General features: G+C 56.9%; 1 protein-coding gene across 4 annotated transcripts in view; it reads left to right on the top strand.

Moving 5' to 3' along the window:
• The window catches only part of MAF1 (MAF1 negative regulator of RNA polymerase III), a 39,662-nt gene extending 19,651 nt beyond the window's left edge, over window positions 1-20,011 (top strand). For all 4 annotated transcript variants that reach the window (XM_073329825.2, XM_073329822.2, XM_073329824.2 and 1 more), the window contains exons 2-8: window positions 7,428-7,571; window positions 12,124-12,252; window positions 12,847-13,012; window positions 15,281-15,402; window positions 15,976-16,095; window positions 17,034-17,153; window positions 17,500-20,011. In XM_073329825.2, the coding sequence (XP_073185926.1) occupies window positions 7,489-7,571; window positions 12,124-12,252; window positions 12,847-13,012; window positions 15,281-15,402; window positions 15,976-16,095; window positions 17,034-17,153; window positions 17,500-17,521 (762 nt within the window). In that variant the 5' untranslated portion in view covers window positions 7,428-7,488 and the 3' untranslated portion in view covers window positions 17,522-20,011. The remainder of the gene's footprint in view (window positions 1-7,427; window positions 7,572-12,123; window positions 12,253-12,846; window positions 13,013-15,280; window positions 15,403-15,975; window positions 16,096-17,033; window positions 17,154-17,499) is intronic.
• Window positions 20,012-20,701: the final 690 nt, after the last annotated feature.

The raw sequence follows: 20,701 nt of genomic DNA on the forward strand, positions 1-20,701 counted from the left end.
ATGCTGGGGCTGGAGGCTGGCTGTTCCTTGCAGGGTCCTTGGGGCTGAGGCGATGTGACGAAGCGGGACTGTTCTTAATGTTTCCTCTGAATATTGTGGGGGTGCCTCAGTTTCCTCTATGCAGTTCTTAAGTATGTAGGTGGTGGGGTAAGGGTGTATGATCATTGCAGAGCCCTAGAGGGCAGGTGTGTGCAGGGGTCTGGACACAGAGAATGGCCGACACCCTGTTTCCTGGCAACTGATGGCCTGGCCCTTCCCCCCTGCAAGGTGAGAGCTAAAGGGTTGGAGAACAAAGGAATCAGGTGACCTCCTGGCCCGGGAAAGGAACAAAGCCCAGGGGAGGAGGGGCTGGAGGGAGTTTCAGTTTGGGGCTGGCTGGGACACGGAGTGAAGGGCAGACGTGGTTGTGTGGCTCACTGCCCCCCAAAATGGACCCAGCTGAGGGGTCCTGTTCTCTGCACCTACAAGCTCTGTTTTAGACCATGTTCCTGTAGTCTAATAAACCTGTTTTCCTGGCTGGCTGAGAGTCACGTCTGACTGCGGAGTTGTGGGGCAGGACCCTCTGGCTTCCCCAGGAGCCCCGCCTGAGCGGACTTGCTGTGGGAAGCGCACGGAGAGGCAGAGGATGCTGAATGCTCCGAGGTCAGACCCAGGAAGGTGGAAGCTGTGTGAGCTGTGTGCCCTGGAGACAGGCTGCTCCCAGAAAGGAGACTTCCCCAGAGTCCTGCCTGGCTTCGTAGGGAGCAGTTCCAGAGCATCGCCCGGGGACTCCGTGACAGGCTCCACTGGGGATGTCTGGGGGAGCGGACTCAGGGTTGTGTGGCTAATGCTGAGGCAGTCCCTCAGATGGCTGCTCAGCATGTCAGTGCAGTAGCATGTGCCTGTGCTAATCTCCTCTGGGTTATGTCAGGGAAAGAACATCCAGCAGCCTCAGTCCGGGAGCAGCTGACCTCCCTTTGACCTTGCTGGGCGGACAGGTTCCCTAGCCTGGTGCTTCTTCTCTATCCAACTATACTCTGAGCCCAGCAGAAGCAGCTGTCCTATCTCGGGGCCTCTCCTTCTGCCCCTCCACCCCCACGAACATGATACAGTTCTGTGGTGACCTACAATCCTATTTTCGACATCTCCGACTCAAGAAATATTTCCAACATACCTCTGAACAACATACTAACCCACAGAATCCTTCCTACGAACACTGCAAAAAGAAGGATTCTGGGTGGACTCCTCCTAAAGGTCGAGACAGCAGGCTGGACTTCTACACAGAGTGCTTCTGCCGACGTGCACGGGCTGAAATTGTGGAAAAGCAGCATCACTTGCCCCATAACCTCAGCCGTGCGGAACACAATGCCATCCACAGCCTCAGAAACAACTGACATCATAATCAAAAAGGCTGACAAAGGAGGTGCTGTTGTCATCATGAATAGGTCGGAATATGAACAAGAGGCTGCTCGGCAGCTCTCCAACACCACTTTCTACAAGCCATTACCCTCTGATCCCACTGAGAGTTACCAAAAGAAACTAGAAAAGGAGTACTTGTGGCACCTTAGAGACTAACCAGTTTATTTGAGCATAAGCTCACGAAAGCTTATGCTCAAATAAATTGGTTAGTCTCTAAGGTGCCACAAGTACTCCTTTTCTTTTTGCGAATACAAACTAACACGGCTGTTACTCTGAAACCTGTCAAAAGAAACTACAGCATTTGCTCAAGAAACTCCCTGAAAAAGCACAAGATCAAATCCGCACAGACACACCCCTGGATCCCCGACCTGGGATATTAGAATCATAGAATATCAGGGTTGGAAGGGACCCCTGAAGGTCATCTAGTCCAACCCCCTGCTCGAAGCAGGACCAATTCCCAGTTAAATCATCCCAGCCAGGGCTTTGTCAAGCCTGACCTTAAAAACCTCTAAGGAAGGAGATTCTACCACCTCCCTAGGTAACGCATTCCAGTGTTTCACCACCCTCTTAGTGAAAAAGTTTTTCCTAATATCCAATCTAAACCTCCCCCACTGCAACTTGAGACCATTACTCCTCGTTCTGTCATCTGCTACCATTGAGAACAGTCTAGAGCCATCCTCTTTGGAACCCCCTTTCAGGTAGTTGAAAGCAGCTATCAAATCCCCCCTCATTCTTCTCTTCTGCAGGCTAAACAATCCCAGCTCCCTCAGCCTCTCCTCATAAGTCATGTGTTCTAGACCCCTAATCATTTTTGTTGCCCTTCGCTGGACTCTCTCCAATTTATCCACATCCTTCTTGTAGTGTGGGGCCCAAAACTGGACACAGTACTCCAGATGAGGCCTCACCAATGTCGAATAGAGGGGAACGATCACGTCCCTCGATCTGCTCGCTATGCCCCTACTTATACATCCCAAAATGCCATTGGCCTTCTTGGCAACAAGGGCACACTGCTGACTCATATCCAGCTTCTCGTCCACTGTCACCCCTAGGTCCTTTTCCGCAGAACTGCTGCCTAGCCATTCGGTCCCTAGTCTGTAGCTGTGCATTGGATTCTTCCACCCTAAGTGCAGGACCCTGCACTTATCCTTATTGAACCTCATCAGATTTCTTTTGGCCCAATCCTCCAATTTGTCTAGGTCCTTCTGTATCCTATCCCTCCCCTCCAGCGTATCTACCACTCCTCCCAGTTTAGTATCATCCGCAAATTTGCTGAGAGTGCAATCCACACCATCCTCCAGATCATTTATGAAGATATTGAACAAAACCGGCCCCAGGACCGACCCTTGGGGCACTCCACTTGATACTGGCTGCCAACTAGACATGGAGCCATTGATCACTACCCGTTGAGCCCGACAATCTAGCCAGCTTTCTACCCACCTTGTAGTGCATTCATCCAGCCCATACTTCCTTAACTTGCTGACACGAATACTGTGGGAGACCGTGTCAAAAGCTTTGCTAAAGTCAAGAAACAATACATCCACTGCTTTCCCTTCATCCACAGAACCAGTAATCTCATCCTAAAAGGCGATTAGATTAGTCAGGCATGACCTTCCCTTGGTGAATCCATGCTGGCTGTTCCTGATCACCTTCCTCTCATGCAAGTGCTTCAGGATTGATTCTTTGAGGACCTGCTCCATGATTTTTCCAGGGACTGAGGTGAGGCTGACTGGCCTGTAGTTCCCAGGATCCTCCTTCTTCCCTTTTTTAAAGATTGGCACTACATTACCAGTCAGCCTCACCTCAGTCCCTGGAAAACACACTATCAGAGGCTCGTTCACCTGCACATCCACCAATGTGATATATGCCATCATGTGCCAGCAATGCCCCTCTGCCATGTACATTGGTCAAACCGCTCCTATCTGAAACCAAATTGGCTCCCTGTGTCTGGGGCAGTGGCATGGCTGGGCCTCCCAGATTAGTCCTGTGAAGGAATACTGCTTCCCAAGAGCCCTGGCATGTCCCTGCTGCTGCTTGTTTACAATCTCTCCTGTTACAAGCCAGGATGGCGCAACAGGTCCCAGCTGGAGAGAGGGTGGGGCACGGAGCTCTTGAGCAGGGACTTCTCCTTTGTAGCCAGCAAAGATTTTAGGGATCCCCTCGCTGAAACTGACAAAGTCTATATACTTCAGAGAGAGCCTGTCCAGGGTGAAACTGCACTGATGGAAATAGGTCTCTGTCTGGCAGCACTGTAGAGTGAGACCCAGAGCCCTCTTCAGCTGCCATCTCAACCAAATATCCTTAGGAATGTGTCCTTAAAGGCCCCATAAGGAGTGAATTCTGGAGCCAAGACCCTTTGCTGGGGCTGCCCTGTCACCTCCAGGAGCATTTTGGCTGGTTAAAGCTGGAGCCAAACTGGGGACAGAGCCAGGACGGGGATAGGGGCTGCACTGGGGGCAGCGAGGCTGGGGGCCTCCATCAGAGACATCCCCAGGGGGTGAGGACAGGCCAGTGCCCTTCCCACTGCGCCAGGCGGTGCAGGCAGCAGGCAAGGGCCAGACATGGCACCAGTAGGGGGATGGGGAGGTGTGTTGGGTATTGGGAGCGGGGGCAGGGTGCATGGATGGGGGATGGGGCAATCATAGAATATCAGCGTCGGAAGGGAACTCAAGGAGGTCATCTGGTCCAACCCCAACTAAATCATCCCAGCCAGGGCTTTGTCAAGCCTGACCTTAAAAACTCCTAAGGAAGGAGATTCCACCACCTCCCTAGGGAACCCATTCCAGTGCTTCACCACCCTCCTAGTGAAAAAGTTTTTCCTAATATCCAACCTAAACCTCCCCCACTGCAACTTGAGACCATTACTCCTTGTTCTGCAATGCATGGGGGAGGGGAGTGCATGGAGGGCAGAGAGGGGCAGGATGCATGGACAGCAGAGGGAGGTGCATGGGTAGGCAGGGTGCATGTTGGGGAATGGGGGCAGGGTGCACCAGTGTCGGGGTGGAGAAAATAGGGGCATGACATATGGGTCTCTGAGAATCTGGGTGCTGCGTGGGAGGGCTGCAAGGGGGCTGGGTGCATGGACAGCAGTGTGGTTCATGGGCACTATCAAGGTTCCTTCCCCACTCTGAACTCTAGGGTACAGATGTGGGGACCTGCATGAAAGACCCCCTAAGCTTATTCTTACCAGCTTATGTTAAAAACTTCCCCAAGATACAAACTTTGCCTTGTCCTTGAACCCTATGCTGCCACCACCAAGCGTGTTAAACAAAGAACAGGGAAAGAGCCCATTTGGAGACTTCTTCCCCCAAATATCCTCCCAAGCCCTACATCCCTTTTCCCGGGGAAGGCTTGATAAAAATCCTCACCAGTTGGTACAGGTGAACACAGACCCAAACCCTTGGATCTTAAGAACAATGAAAAATCAATCAGGTTCTTTAAAAGAAGAATTTTAATTAAAGAAAAGGTAAAAGAATCACCTCTGTAAAATCAGGATGGTAAATACCTTACAGGGTAATCAGATTCAAAACACAGAGAATCCCTCTAGGCAAAACCTTAAGTTACAAAAAGACACAAAAACAGAAATATATATTCCCTCCAGCACAGCTATTTTACCAGCCATTAAACAAAAGAAATCTAACACATTTCTAGCTAGATTACTTACTAACTTTTTACAGGAGTTCTGAGCTGCATTCCTGATCTGTTCCCAGCAAAAGCATCACACAGACAGGCAGAGCCTTTGTTCCTGCCCACTCCAGCTTTGAAAGTATTTTGATCAGGTGCCAGCAAGGTTATCTTAGCTTCTTAACCCTTTACAGGTAAAAGGGTTTTGCCTCTGGCCAGGAGGGATTTAAAGGTGGTTACCCTTCCCTTTATATTTATGACAGGCACCAAGGTGCTGAAGGGGGTGTGGAGAAGCTGGAGACAGGGGACAGATGGAGGTGCTGCTGAGTGCATACAGATGGAAGTTGGGGAGCTGGGTGTATGGCAGTGGTTTTCAAACTTTTTTTCTGGTGACCCAGTTGAAGAAAATTGTTGATGTCTGTGACCCAACAGAGCTGGGGATGAGGGGTTTGGGGTGTGGGAGGGGCTCAGGGTTGAGGTGTGGGGGTGAGGACTGTGGGGTAGGGCTGGGAATGAGGGGCTCAGGGTGTGGGAGGGGATCAGGGCTCTGGGCTGGGGGTGCAGGCTCTGGGGTGGGGCCAGGGATGAGAAATTTGGGGTGCAGGAGGGGGCTGTGGGTTTGGGAGGGGCTCAGAGCTGGGGTAGTGGGTTGGGGCATGGGCTAACCTCAGGCGACTCCTGATCAGTGGCATAGTGGGGGTGCTAAGGCAGGCTTCCTGGCACCGCGGACCGTGCTGTGCCCTGGAAGCGGCCGGCAGCAGGTCCGGCTTCTAGGTGGAAGCGCACAAGCAGCTCTGCGCAGCTCTTGCCCACAGGCACCGACATCTTCCCCCCTCCCCCAGCAGAGCTGGTGATCAGGGTGGGAACAGCGCACGGAGCCCTGTGGCCCCCATGCCTAGGAGTGGGACTTGCTGCTTGCCACTTCCAGGGCACAGCATGGTATCAGAACGGGTAGGGGCTAGCCTGCCTTACCCAGGCAGCACCGCCAATGGGACTTTTAACGGCCCGGTCGGTGGGGCTGACCAGAGCCTATGCGACCCAATGCCTTACATTTCGCGACCCAGTACTGAGTCGCAACCCGCAGTTTGAAAACCACTGGTGTATGGGAATCAGGGGTCAGTGCAGGGGTCGGGGGGACTAATCTTTGAGGCAGAGTGTGGATGCAAGCAGGGGCCCTTTTTGGGACTGTGAATAAGGGGATGTTCTTGCGTGTGAACAGCCACTGGGGGCACCAGGGAGGCTGCTGACGCAGATGGTGAATGGGGGCTGCTGGGGCGGTTACATGATTGGCAAAGTGATTCCTTCAAATCTGTTTCTTCAGTCTTTTGTGGTGATGTTGGGGTGGGGGTGAGCATGGGGGGGTTCACTGTGCCTTTGAATTTGCAGGGCTGGTTGTGAGAACCCTCTCCCTTAGGGTCCTAGTGCAGGTAGTGTCTAGGCACAGGAAGCTGTTCTTGTGCCAAATCCTGCTGCCCTGCTTTGTATATGGGATGGGCGTGTACTTGGGACCAGGTGTGCACCTGGCCTGGGCAGGAATGTTAGCTAGTGGTTCAGCCATGATGAAAACACTGTCCTCGGTTTGTGCCCAGCAGTCACTTGGGTTGGTCTGTTGAGTATGGAGGTGAATTTGTTTAGCTGCAATGCTGCCTCTGTAGAGAATAATAAAAGAGGGGAGGAAACTCCTTTATATGGAAGCGTGGTGCTTTAAAACAGGGAGAACTTGTCATGAAATTACCTGTTCTGTTAGCCACTGTCAGAAGACAGGATACTGGGCTAGATGGTCCTTTGGTCTGACCCAGTATAGACGTTCTTATGTTCTTATATTGGAGTGTTGGGTGGAACAGGTCAGAGGTAGCTTCACAGAGCACAGACTCTTGCTGAACTGGGGGAAATGATTCCCTGTGGGTTAGGGGTGGGAGAACTAGCCTTTGGGTCTGAAGGGGGAATGTATAGCAGCCGTGCCCTCCCACCCCCCTCGTGGATTGCAAGCTCTGGGTGCTGGCAAGGAGCCTATTGCTAGGGGGTGAGAATGCGGTTGGCACACTGGTGTGAGGGTGGATGTGGAGAGCTGCAGGCCAGCTTGCCCTCCGCAGGGAATGGTACATCAGTCACCTGAGAGTGGGATACCACAGTGTGCGATAGGGTTAGCCTGGGAGGCTGCCTGGCTCCTTCCTAGGAACGTGAGATCTGTTCTTGTTCTCCCCACTTAACAGGGTGTCTGCCTCCTGACCTCTCCTGCCCCTCCCTGTCTCTGTGTTGGCTTATCACCTCCCTGCCAGACTAGCCAAACCCATTCCATGCTGCAGGGGCTGGGCTCACCTGGAATCAGGGCCATTCTCACCTTGTCTGCAGTCTTGCTGTGCTGCTCTTGGGATGGGCAGCTGATGGAACCTGTTTCTCTGTGCTAGGTCGTACCAGCTTTGCAGCAGGTGTTGCACTGAGAGTCGCTCTGCAGCCGAAGGTGGGACAATGAAGCTGTTGGAGAACTCAAGTTTTGAAGCAATAAACTCTCAGCTGACAGTGGAGACGGGAGATGCTCACATCATTGGCAGGTGAGTGTTGTCAAAGCTTCCTTCTGTGCTTCCCCAGGGACTTGAGCCACCTCTTCCCGTGCCCTTCCTGTGGTGCAGAAAGTCCCCCCACAAGGGGGACCAGACAAGCTTGATAGCTCTGGCAGTGAGATCTATTCAGCTGAGGAGCACCCCACCGCCAGGTGAAACACTTCAAGCTAGAGTGGCCAAGGCACTAGGCACCATACTGACATGGGTGAGTGGGAGAGCATCGCATGGGTGCTCTCCAGGTACTTGCCGCTCGCATGTGTGTGGGGGGCGGAATGGACTATGTAGACTTTACAGGCCTTTGCTCTCTGCCTCTGCCCAGCTGTCTGTGAAGTTCCAACCTGCCACAGGCTTTGCAGTCTCAGGGCACGCACAGCTCAGCTGTCTGCTTCCAGGCCCTCCGCAGTCACCCTAGGGAGTGTCCCCTCAGCTCCCATGGACAGTCCCATCTACCAGGATTGTTTCTGCTCTAAATGTCTTGACAGGTGGAGTGAGTGGGAAGAGGAGTGAGTCAGTCTGTGTGCACAGGTACCACAAACCCCACCTTGCATACATGCTGCAGTGCAGGGCGCAGGTCTCTGGGCTGAGCCTTCCATCTCCGGCTAGGGGGATCCCAGATGTGGGAACAAAAGGCTACCGCTGTGCTCCCCTGTCCTTAGCGCCTCTGCCTGCCTAGGTGTTGCTGTTTGCCTGGGAGGTCCTGCTCCTGTCAGAGGATGGCTGGGAAGGAGGTGGCAGGGCTCATCCAGCACTTGCTCTCCAGGCATGTTTACAGGAGTCATAAAAAGCAGTGATGTGAGACTCTTGGCTGGGCCTCTCTCCACTTAGCCTGGGAGAGCAACTGGAAGGTGCTCCAAGACCACTCAGCTGAGGACTCCCTGGCCATTGGATCAGCAGAGGCAAGCCTGAGCACCTGTAGCCCCTGGGTGTCTCCTTTCTGAGCCCCATCTAGCTGTGGGAGTGGGGAAGGCAGGGCAGAGGTGCCAGTCCATCTCCTCTCCAAGCTTATGAACAGTGACTTGGGTCCTAGGTACAGGCTGTGACTTTTGTTTTTGCCAGTGGGTGCTCACTGCTCTCTGCCCCCTCCCCACTGTGCAAGTGGTGGGCAGGCCCTCAGGGGGAAGAGGCCAAGCAGGGGTGGGGCCTCAGGGCAGAGCATGGGCAAAGTGGGGAGCGGGACCACAGCCCAGGGGCTGGGGTCCACAAAAGATTAATTCAGCCCTGCTGTGGGTGCGGAGCACCCCCTATTTTTTCAGTGGGTGCTTGATCCCCAGAGCACCCATGGAGTCAGCACCGATGGTCCTAGACACTTGTGCTGCAGAAACTTCCACCCAAGTGCAAGCTGTGGTATGCAGTGTAGGGGTGGGGATAGGTCAGCTCCTGTGGGCTCCCAAGCTCTGGTTCTCGTGCTCTCACTGGCCCTGCACGCTTCCTCCCTTTGAATCTCTCCAGTGGGTGGAGCAACGCACTTACCCTCAGCCTGGCGTCTGTGCTGTGAAGAGACATCTGCTCTCAAGGCAGGATGTTTTGAGCTGCAAGAATGGAACCAATCGGCCAATGGCTTCCGTTCTTGGGCAGCTGCACAAGTGTGACCAGGCTGAGAGACTGGCTGGACCAGCCTGTGCTCATCACACCCCCATCAGCTGTGGAGCATGAGCTATGCAAGGCCTGTGCTGGGACAGTGATGATGTGGAACAGGAGGAGGAGATGGCAGTTCTTTGGGCCCAGCAGGGGCTCGTCCATACAGCAGCCTAGGGCATCTAGGCTAGTAGGCATCTCCGTTGTAGACTGCTGGGATGGAGCAGCCAGACCAGAGCTCCATATGGGCTTTTCCCTGGTCAGTGCTGCTTGCCCAAGGAGGTTAGCTTGGGGGCAGGAGACTGCCCCTTGCCCACAGCTAGCAGGAGTCTGACAGTGACATGCCCCTTTGTATGGCAGGCTAGCGTTGCTTCCCCATCAATTGCTCACTGGTTCAAGCAAAGAGCTAGGAATCAGGACTCCTGGGTTCCATCGCGAGTCCTGACCTTGGTTCGCTCTGTGGGCTTGGTGCTTCCCTTTCTGTCTGGACCGAGGAGAACTCCAGCCAGGGGGTGAGCTGAGCAAACTTCAGGAGACCATTGGCAGTTTCCTGAATCGGTGTTTCCAGGTTTTGGGCTTTATTTGAAACCCATAGTTGGCCAGGAATGTGAAGTTTGGGAGTTGAGGTCTGATTGACTGTGGGGCTGGCTGGCATTGCCCAGCAGGGTAGGTTTGCTCAGTCTGTTTCTGACTGTGGCTGGGCTGCTCACATGTGGCTGGGCTGCTCACAGGCTCTGACTGTGTCTGTATTGGAGCACGTACCAATGAAATGAAACTCCATCTTGCTGCACCATGCGGAACCCTAACCCGTGTTTAGGGCGCTTTAAATGGCATTGAAACCTGGATAGCTTGATCTGGTCAGTTACTGCTTTCGCTGGCTGATCGAGACAAAGCCGAAGTGAATCTGTTTCCCAACTGGCCCAGGCGTAGGGTAGGGGGTGCTCCACACGCTCTCTGACCGGCTTTAGCATTGGGCTTTTCAAGCACTTCACGAAGAGCTGGCGTTCTTGGCTGACAGCAGCTAGAGAAGGGCAGAGTGGTCAAGAGGGTGCTGCAGACATTCCCCAGAACGTGCCCCAATCCCCGCTTCTTTTTCGGTGTGACCATGGGGCGTAGGCTGCTGCTGCCCTTCAGGAAGCGTGTTTGCGTTACCTCTGTCCCAGCCGATTGTGGGGGCCATGGGAGCTGGACAGGACCATGTCTGTCTTTTCTGCCTCTGTCCAGGCTGCTGGTGGAACACATGCTGCAGAGTTGAGGGGGAGAAAGCCCTGCTCTGGGCTGGGTCTCCTGCCCTTCCTGAAAGGCTTAGTCTGTGTGGATTTGGTTTGTGAACTGAGGGCACAGTCTAAGAGTCGGGGTTTGCAAACCGTCTCACATCCTTCCTGCAAGCCCCAGGAGCACACTTCCTGCTCACGCGCTCACCTCCTGGGCAGCGTCTGGGAGCCCTGGCAGGGCCTGGGTGTAACTTCTGACTGGAGGCTGCCATTACTGGGGCCTTGTCACCCTGCTCTCGTGATGCTGTCAGTGTCCGCAGCTCTTTCACAGGGGAGCCAGAAGGTGGGGTCTGCCCAGAGTTTCTAGGGGGGCCTATAGGAATGTGTCCATGAACAGATGACAGTGGATGTGTCTGCCTAACAACCCTTCCCCCACCCCCCTTGAGCCCAGACACCACAGCCTGGAAGTGACAGAATCAGAAGTGAAACTTACTAGCCTGTTGTTACACAGGATAGAAAGGCGAACAGGAAGGAGTGGCGTGTCAGGGCCAGCGATATGTGATGTGTGACTGATCTCGGTGTTGGCGGCCCTGGCAGCGGCATGTCTCCAAGGCCATGTCTAAGCGACAGCTGCTACAATGGCACAGTTAGAGCCCTGCAACTGTGCCCGCCATGCCCTGGCATGAACACGTCAGGGGAGTTAATCCACCTCTGGCAGGTGGTAGCTAGTTCGATGGACGAGTTCTTCCAGGTCCTGACCAGGAGTTAGGCCGACCTAACTATGGCACGCCGGGCACAAAAAGCTTCACAGCCCAGAGCAATGTCGCTAAGATGATCACAGGGAGCTATGGGATGCCTCCTTGCCACTCATTCACCCTTGAGCTGAACCTGGGGAATGGGACCCACAAGCTTTCCCAGGGGCCCTGCCTGGCACGTCTGCTCTGTTGTACCAGGAACTGATGGGTCAGTGGCAATGGCTGGTCAGTCATCGTCCCCCTGAACCAGAGGTAACGCTGGCTAGTTGCCAGTGCAGAGGGACTGAGCCTGTTGGGGGGAGGTGTGTGCAAGGGGGGGCCTCAGTCCTGGGGGCAGCATGGCCATCAAATCATTTCCAGCACTGGCTGGGGAGCCCTTTTCTGACAACGTTACTGGCAGCAGGTGAACTCCCTGGTACGGGCAGAACCCTACTTTGATCAGGATGCTGCAGTGATTAGCTGGGTTTCCTGCGCCTTCTTCTGTACCCTTGGTGAGGCAGGCCAGGAGCGGCGGAAGGGGAGGGAGGGCACATAGGAGCTCCTTAGAACAGCTCGTGGGCATGTTCGTGGTCAGAGTTCATGGAGAAAGTTTGCTGGATCCTGTTCAGCCCACCTCTCCTCCCTCTCCCATGCACACTCCAGACCCGGCAGCCAGTTCTGCAGGGTGTTGTGGTGGTCACATTTAAATTTCTCTGAAACAGCAGTCCCTGTAGCTCTGGGCAGAGCCGGAACAGCCTGGCAGAGAACATTAGGCTGCCTTGGGGATTCCCAAAATCCCTGTGTCTGTGCTGGACATGTCTCCGCTCCTGTTGGCCTGTCCCTTCTCAGCACTCAGTGCCAGTGTTGTGAAGGGTGATCTCTGTCTGCGCTGGGGCTGGGCACCCAGTGTTGCTCCTCCACTTGTCGCTTGTCATGCTTGCTCTGAGGAGCAGGCGTGGGCCCGGGGGCCTGCTGTGCTGTTCCCCGGCGGGCCTCACACATGGTGTTGTCTCTCTGCAGGATTGAGAGTTACTCATGTAAGATGGCGGGCGATGACAAGCATATGTTTAAGCAGTTCTGCCAGGAGGGCCAGCCGCATGTCCTTGAAGCCCTGTCACCCCCTCAGACCACAGGAATCAGCCCCAGCAGGTACGTCAGCCCTCCACTCTGGGCTGGGGACTGGGCGGCATGGGACTTCTGCATGCTTCAGTGGGGCCCCGCATAAGAGGTAGCCATGGGCTGGAGCCAGAGCCCACTGAGGGAAGAGAAATGGGGGGTTGGCCTCAGGATGCCCCATACATTGCAGCTGGCCTCGCCCCAGTCTGGGCCAGCAGCCTGGGGTTAGTGCTCTCTGTTCCTGAGCCTCTGGAGCTGAGATGCAGCAGTGCACGCTGGGACTGATGATCTCCCAGGCCAACCCTCTGTGCAGGTGAGGTGCTCTGTCATACCTAGCTGCCCCTGGATTAAGTTGGGTGTGCGTGTGCATTCCCTCCTGTGCCTGTGTGTGCATTTGGTTAGGGCCGTGTGGCACATCCCCACTGGGAAGTGTCCCTGCCCACTTGCCCATCCTAGGGTGTGTCTGAGCCCTGTTTGCTGGGTTCTGGCAGTATCCCTGGGGCTGAAGCTGGTTTCCACAGGATTCCTGTCCTGGGGTGTGGGGTGGGGCTGCCGGGGGCCTCCCTCCAGTGTGTTGCTTCTGGGCAGCTGGTAGCAGCTGCCCGCCTAGCTGTCTTGTGTGTGCAGGCTCAGTAAGAGTCAGAGTGGAGACGAGGAGGGGCCTCTGAGTGACAAGTGCAGCCGCAAGACTCTCTTCTACCTGATCGCTACCCTCAACGAGTCCTTCCGGCCCGACTACGACTTCAGTGCTGCCAAGAGCCACGAGTTTAGCAGGGAGCCGAGCCTCAACTGGGTACGGGATGGGCTCCCTTCAACACTGCACAGGAGCCAGCTACTGATGGTGGCTGGGGTCAGAGTGCTCCTTGCCATGGAGTTTGGCAGGGACCTTCTGAGAGCAGCCGAGATAGGGCTCCCTCCAGCTCGGTGTGGTGGGGGACCCCAGGGACCCAGCCAGTGGGGTTTAGATCTATGAGGCCCACCTGCTCCGAGAGGGGCTGCAGCCAGACCCTTCCCCAGGAGATGCTCTGCCACCTCCAGACCCACCCTCCAGTGAGACACCCTCCCCTTCTGCCCTCTCAGCCACTGGAGTGAAGTCCGTCCCCCCCCCCGTCCCGCGCAGGCTATCAGGATCTGTCCTGCTGCCCATCACTGCAGAATCTGAGCACTTCCCACATAAAATCAGCAGCCTCAGAACAGCCCCTGCCAGGCTCCAGGGCCCCTCTGGCCCTTCTCCTTTGTGGGATGCTGTGCCTGTGGGTGGGGTTTTGACTTCCCCTGGCTGTGCCAGCTGGGCTGGGTTGTTTCATGGTGGTGGTGTTGGGGTTGGTTGTGGGGTGGGGGTATGGTACTGCTTTTCGTTGGGTAGAGGCAGGGGCAGGGTTTGAGCATTTTTCAGCGTTTTGAGAGCCACCCAGACTGGGTTACCCTGTCCAGCCTCCCAGGCACCATGCTGAGGAGTGGGCAGAGCTCCATCCTGACTAAGCAGAGGGTGCCCAGAGCTGTGCCTGCTGGCAGGAGGCCGCCTTCCTCGGCCTGCGGCAATGCTCCCTTCCCAGACAGCTTCAGGGGAGCCACGTGCAGCTGTAGAGTCTTTTGAACTGGCGTCTGTGGGATCCTGTGGCAGGTCCAACCACCCCCACCTCTGCTTCTATTGCCCCACAATGCATTTCTGTATTTCTCCTGCTTCTCCCCACGTTTTCCTGAATCTAACGCTGGGTGCCCATTGGTCTGCATCTGTTCCACACACACACTTGTGTTCTAGGTTAGACTTCTGTTTTTCCTCCCATCCCAAGAGTACCCTTGCAGCAGCTTCCCCTTCACGGAAGGGCTGTGCGACAAGCGAGGGCTTTGCCAAAGCTGTTAGCTTATCACTTCCGGCGTGTGCCATGGGAAACAATGGCTCCTTCCCGCTCAGAGGAGCGAGCCTTTGGGCAGGGCTGGATTAACTCTCCTGTGGGGGCTGGGGCTATTAGATTTTGTGGGGCCCCTGTATACAAGTCTCTTTCCTAATTTAAAACAAAATTATCACAATTATGGCATCAAAGCTATTAACGCTATACTAAACTTGCCTTTTAATTAACATAAAGGTGTTCTGTGGTTACATTTCACTCTTAAAACATGTAGAATATAGTTAAGTTAATTCAAAATAGCCTAACAGAACAGCTGTTATATTTGTTTTTCTGGGAGGGAGTTTGGGTGCAGGAGGGGGCTCCAGGCTGGGGCAGAGTGTTGGGGTGCAGACGAGGGTGAAGAATACAGGCTCTGGGAGGGAGTTTGGTGCAGGAGGGGATTCTGACCTAGGACAGGGGGCTGGGGTGCAGGCTCCGGCTGGGAGGCACTTACCACAGGCGGCTTCTGGCCAGTGGCCCAGCAGGGCTCAGGCAGGCAGGCTGCTTGTGTGCCGTGGCCCCACACTGCTCCTGGAAGCAGCCAGCTGCTGGCATGTCTCTGCGCACCCCTGGGAAGAGGGGGGACAGCGTAGTGCGTTGCCTGCAAGCGCTGTCCCCGCAGTTCCCATTGGCCGGTTCCCAGAAAATGGGAGCAGCAGGAACAGTGCTGGGGGCAGGAGCAGCACACAGAGCTGCCTGCCCCCCTAGGGGCCGCAGAGATGTGCCAGCAGCCAGCCGCTTCTGGGAGCAGCCTGCCTGAGACCTGCTGTGCCCCTGGACTTTTAGCAGCCCGGAGATCACAGTCGACTGGCAGAGGCTCCAGGTTCGACCAGTCAATCGCAGTCAACAGGTTGGTGACCACTGAATTGTATATAATTATGGATTTATTTTTGCAGGGCTCCCCTTAGCCCGAGGCCCTGGGCTGCACCCCCAAAGTCCCTGCATTAATCCGGCCCTGCCCTCGGGGCCAGCCAGTGTTCCAAACCCACCCTTCCAGACTCTCTGGACTCCCATCTGGCCTCCCCAGAGCAGAGGAGTTGGGCCCTGTCCCAGGCATCGTGGACACAGCACAGGGCCCCTGGGGAGGGGCTGCCTGCTTCCCTCTGGAAAGCTGCAGGGTCCTGACTCCCGTGTGTCCAGCCCAGCCCAGAGTGTGTCTTGGTCTCCTCCAGGTGGTGAATGCTGTGAATTGTAGCTTGTTCTCAGCGGTCCGGGAGGACTTCAGAGCCCTGAAGCCTCACTTGTGGGATGCTGTGGATGAAGAAATCTGTCTCTCGGAGTGTGACATCTACAGGTCTGTTCTGCCTGCCCGCTCGGCATAGGGCAGCCCCACGCCCTGGAGCAGCCAGGCCATGCGCCGCTGGGGAGTACAGAGCCGGGGCTCTTCCTCAATGCTGGGCCGACATAGTGTGGCCAGTAGTGGATCTGGGGAACATCCTACTGATTCTGGCCTGCCCTGCCTATAGGGGTCCCTTTGCCAAGGCAGATAAAAGGGACGATCCCATGCCTTCCCCTTCCCACCCTGGGCACACCATGAGCTTGCGGCTAAGGGAGCTGACTGCCTCACTCCTGGCTCTGCCTGGGGCTGCTGGCCCAGTGGGCTAATAGCCTGCCTCCGTTTCTCCCTGCACATCGTTGATTCTTGCACCCGCCTGCCTTGTGGGGTGTGCTGGGTTGGCGGCTGGGTCATTACCATTTGTGCTGCGCTCTGACCACCAGGTGCCAAAGGTCGGTTCTGCTCTGTCACGCTGGTGTCAGGCCAGAGTGAGCAGCGTGCCTGGACTGAGTGAGAGTCTGGGTGCTGGGAGCCCTTCTTGCACAGGCAGCTCTAGGCAGGGTGTTTCTCACCCCGCCACTGGTTTTGCAGCTACAACCCAGATCTGGACTCGGACCCCTTCGGCGAGGAGGGCAGCCTCTGGTCCTTCAACTACTTCTTCTACAATAAGAGGCTGAAGAGGATTGTCTTCTTCACCTGCCGCTCCATCAGGTCAGGCTGTGGGACCGCGGGGAAGTGCGACCTGTCTGAAAGCTGTGCCTCCTGCTGGGGGAGCCCCCTCGACCCAGCACCCCCAGCAGTGCCCTGAGCTAGAGCTGCACTCCGCCTAAGTTCCCTGTCAACTGTGTGGCCGTGCAGCAGCCTGTTAAGTGCCACGCAGGCGCTCAGGGAACCTACCCAGCTGGGACCTGGGCGCCCCTCCTCTAGCCCCAACCTAGCCTGGCCCCCAACCTTCTGCAGCCAGGGGAGGGGCGCCTATCCCATGTCCCCAGCCCCGGAGCTGCCATGGCAGGGAGAGGCACCCCTGCCCAGGTGCTGCCGTGGGGAGAGAGACAGCTGGGGGGAGTCCTCTCTCCCCGCCATAGCCCTGGGGCAGCCTGCACCCCAAACCCCTCATCCCTGGTCCCACCCCAGAGTTCGCACCCCCAGCTGGAACCCTCTGCCCCACCCCTGAGCCCCCTCCCACACTCTGAACCCCTCGGCCCCACCCCTCCCACATGAATTTTGTTATGTGCACCAATATGAAGGTGATGTGTCACACACTACCTCCATATAGGTGCACATAACAAAATGCATTCCGCACATGGGTGGGAAAACTTAGAGGGAACCCAGAGCAGCCAGGCCCCTTTGATCTGCCTGCAGCATACAGCTTCGCTTCCACACTGACGTACAAACTGGATGGGAGCCGCGGCCTGGCAGCCTGACCCTCCCTCTCCTAATGGCATGGGTGCTTGGCCTCCCACAGGGAGGGTCCCTGCAGCCCCTCCTCCCTCTGGCCGCTGGGGGGTTGAGTTGGCCGGATTGGGAGCCCTTGCTCAGCGTAGCCAGGATTCATAACGGGAGGCCAGTGCCTTAGACTGGTGCCAATGGGGCTGTGCCTTAGCTGTGGGGAGCTGGCTGATGCTCACTGCTGCCCTTTGTCTCTCCAGTGGGTCCACATACCCTCGCTCGGAGTCAGGGAACGAGCTGGACATGGATCTCGGTGAAGAAGACCAGGGGAGGAGCATGGATGCCTATGACAAGGAAAGCAGCAATATTGAGGAGGACAGGTGTGTGAGCTCGGCTGGCAGGGACATGCCGAGTGGGGCGGGATCCTGGCTGTCCCCTGCCCACAAAGCATGACTGTACCCGTTTCTCTCCAGCCCGTCTGCGTGATGGAAACAGAGCTTCTGGCCCTGGCGGGCCCTGGAAGCACGGGGCCTGGCCCTGTTGAATTGAAACTTGTGAAGGTGTCACCCCTTCTGAGAGGGACTCGAGGCTGCCTGGCCATGGCCAGTCTCTGTGGAGCCCCAGCTGGTGTGCGCCCGGGGCGGGGTGCCCGGCTCTGAGCTGCAGCCAGCTGTGCTTCCCCCAAAGCATGTTGGGCAGAGCTGTGACAGCTGTGCTTGTTTGCAGGGTGCAGGTTATCTGCATGTGAGTGTCCAGATGAGCTCCAAGAAGTACTCAGCCCTGCTGAGCCAGCCTTCCAGTCTCCAGTCCATCAGCATTGAGGATGGGCCAGCCCTGGCCGCTATGTGAACTACCCCATGCCCAGAGCCTGCAGCATTGCTCTGCCCTTTGGCGCTGGGGGCTCCAGAGTGCCCCAGCTTCTGCCCCACAGCACTGCATGTGGAAAGCAGCTGGTGCTTCTGGGCTGCAGATGTCCTCCAGCTGCAGGTGCTGCCCGAGAGCCCGTTCCCTCCAGACAGGTGCTGCGTGATTGGTCAGCAGAGGCCACGCTCTCACTGCCGGCCTGGGCTCCAGCTTGCCAGATGCTTGCGCAGGGCCTTTGGGATGGTTCAGTGCGCTTTAGGAATTGATTTGCTGGCTGCACTGATGTCCTGCTCCTGCTGGCTCTGAAGCAGGGCAGGCTGCTCCTCGGGCCCTTTTCTTTACCGATGGCGACGCAGCAAACTCCGTCCGGCCATAGCAGCGGCAGGGCAGGGCATCCTCGTGTCCTGGATCTCCTCTTTCAGAACTGTTGGTGACCCACCCCTCCCCCCACGTCACTGGCCCGCTCCCTGTTTTTTTGCGGGGGAGGAGGGTTGCTTGGCTCCTGCTCACCTCACAGGCTCAGTTTGCTCTTTTCCAAGGCTGTAGCAGCCACCCTGTGGCCCCATGCTGAGCACTGCTCCCCTGTGCAAAGGAACTGGCTGGGAGAGCGAGCTGAGGCCAGAGGGGCTGTTTGGTGGTTGGTTTGTTTGTTTTTGTTTTGTTTTTAAACCACAGATGACTTTTGGCATCAGCTGTGCTCGAGCTGGGCAAGAGCGCGTGTGGGGCGGGGCGGGAGGGGGTGGCTGCTGCTGGGAGCCTGCTCCATCCGGGAGGGCTGCAGAGCCTGTTTTCCTCTTGTTGGCAGCTCAGCCCTGTAGGCTCTGACTCATGCTCTGGTTTAACTGCATCCTCCCCTCTGTCCCCCATGGCCAGTTCCACAGCACTGGCCCTCCTAGTGCAGGCTGCTGGGCCCGATGCCAGGATGAATATACGCTGTCCCAGGGCCATAGCAGGACTGGGGTGCAGAGCTGCATGGGCACTGGATCATATGGGGGGGCGGAACCTGGCACTAGCATGGTGTCTGCAGAGGGCAGCAGCACCAGGTCTTGCTCCCTGCAGCTCCTCCTCTGGCCTCACTCGCCCTGGCAGGTTGCACCGGGTAGCTGGTGTAGTGCAAACCCCTAGTGGAGATGTGCTGGCAGAGGATCTGGGCCCAACTTCTCTGCTGCAAGGGAAAGGTGGAGAGGGGCTAGCCCAGCACAGTCAGGGCCTCTACATCTCAGCCAGCCGAGGAGGGCTCCGGGAGCTTGCCTGTGGAGCCGCACACTGCTAGCCTCAGGCCTGCGGAGGGACGTGTAGCTGGCCCATGCACCAGCCTCGTCCACCTGAGCCTGCTCGTCACCCAGCCTTCTTCACTGCTGGAATCTGCCACAGGAATGGAGTTGGTGCCCCAGGGGCTCTGGGGTGAGCCATAGCTTTCCCTACAGCTAGGGGACCGTGTGGGGTTGCCAGCTGCCCCCAGAGCCTCCCCTTCGCTGTGGGGCATTGTCCCTTCACCTGTCCCCCATGGGCATTTGGTCCAAGGCGAGCTCGTCACATCTGCCCAGCTCAGTGCTTTAAGGGCCAGCAGGTGCCTGTACATGGGTGCTGGCAGGAGCTGTCTTGGCAGTAACCATCTGCCTCCTTGAGCGTGCAGGGTGTGCCCAGGGCCCTTGCTGGCCTGTGGAGGATGAGGGGAGGGGAACCTTAAGCTCAAAGCATCCTGTTTTACCCACCTGTGGCCTAAGGAGGCTGCTCTCCCCAGCGCTGGGAGCCATGGCTATACCCTTCTACCCTCGAGCAGGGGGCCTGTGTGCATTGACCGTCTCTGCTAAAGCGCTGCAGCCCCAGCTAGGCTCTGGCTGGAGCTCGCAGCATTTGGGGCTCGTTGGCAGGGGCTCGTGAGCCTCTGAGCTGTGCCATGGCTGGCCAGCAGGGTGAAGGGCACCCTGGTAGCTTGGACTCCTGCCAGATGCTCCGCATGGCCTGCGTGGGTGTCTGCAGTGGTGCCCGGGCAGAGGGCTGGTGAGCACAGCAAGCTCCACCGCATTGCTCAGTCTAGGCAAATGTGGCCCGTATCCATGGTTGAGATGGGGCCCTGGCCAGGAACCATGGGGCCAGATCCCAGCCCAGCTACCGAAGACCTGGCATTCCCGCTCCTGCCTTTGCCCCTATGTTCACTGGCCTGAGTGGTGCATAGCCGGCCTCTTGGCAGGGAGCCCCTGCTCCAAGGGGAGGGCACAGCTGCTGTTCCCCTGCGCTGCTTCAAGAGTTTGTGCCTCTAGGCTCCTGCACGGCGGGTGGGGAGCTGGGGTCAGTTTCATGTTTGAGTCCCTGTGAGGTTTGACTTTACTGCATAGCAATGTATCGTTACACCAATAAAGTTTATCTGTGACTGATGCCCCTTCCTTTAGAGAATCCATCCCGTCCATGGGGCTGGAAGAGGGAGCCTCTGCAAGTTGAGGGGGCAGGGGCCGTACCAGAAAGGTGCTGGCCGTTCCTGCTGCTCGACGGGTTCCCAGCTGGGGAAATGGCAGCTACGCAGGCAGGGCTGGCTCCTCCTTGGGGCCTGCTCGAGTGTCCCTTCTGCACTCACTATCCCCCTCCCAGCCCTGCGCAGCCCCTTCCCCAGCACGTGCTCAGGAGCCTTTGGAGAGTCAACCTGAACGTTCAAGTGCACCGTGTCCTCCCATTCGCCGGTGTCCTGCCTCCTGTGTTTGCACCTCTGCAGACGCTGCCCTGGGCTGCTCTCCCCTTTCTACCCTTTACGTGTGGCTGGGAGCCGCAGGGCCCCGTTTGCGAGGTGGTGTGCAACCAGACCAGAGCTTGCTGTTTATGTGTAAAACAAGCTGCCAGCGAGAGCTGGCCAGGCGCCAAAGTAGACGCGCACACAGCCAAGCAGTGGGCTCTCACCCCCGCAGCCCAACCCTTGTCAAGGTTTGTGACCATCCCCCCAGGAGGGCTGTGGCGGGGACAGTGAGGTCGGTTTGCAGTCTGGGGCGGGGCAGCAGTGGAGAAAGCACAAAGGGAGCTTGTTTGCAAATGTTAATTTCTGCGCCCCCCCCTCCCCCCCCAGCTGCTTCTC

The sequence above is a fragment of the Lepidochelys kempii genome, chromosome 2 (genome assembly GCF_965140285.1).
Source record: "Lepidochelys kempii isolate rLepKem1 chromosome 2, rLepKem1.hap1, whole genome shotgun sequence".
Classification (NCBI taxonomy): Eukaryota; Metazoa; Chordata; order Testudines; family Cheloniidae; genus Lepidochelys; species Lepidochelys kempii.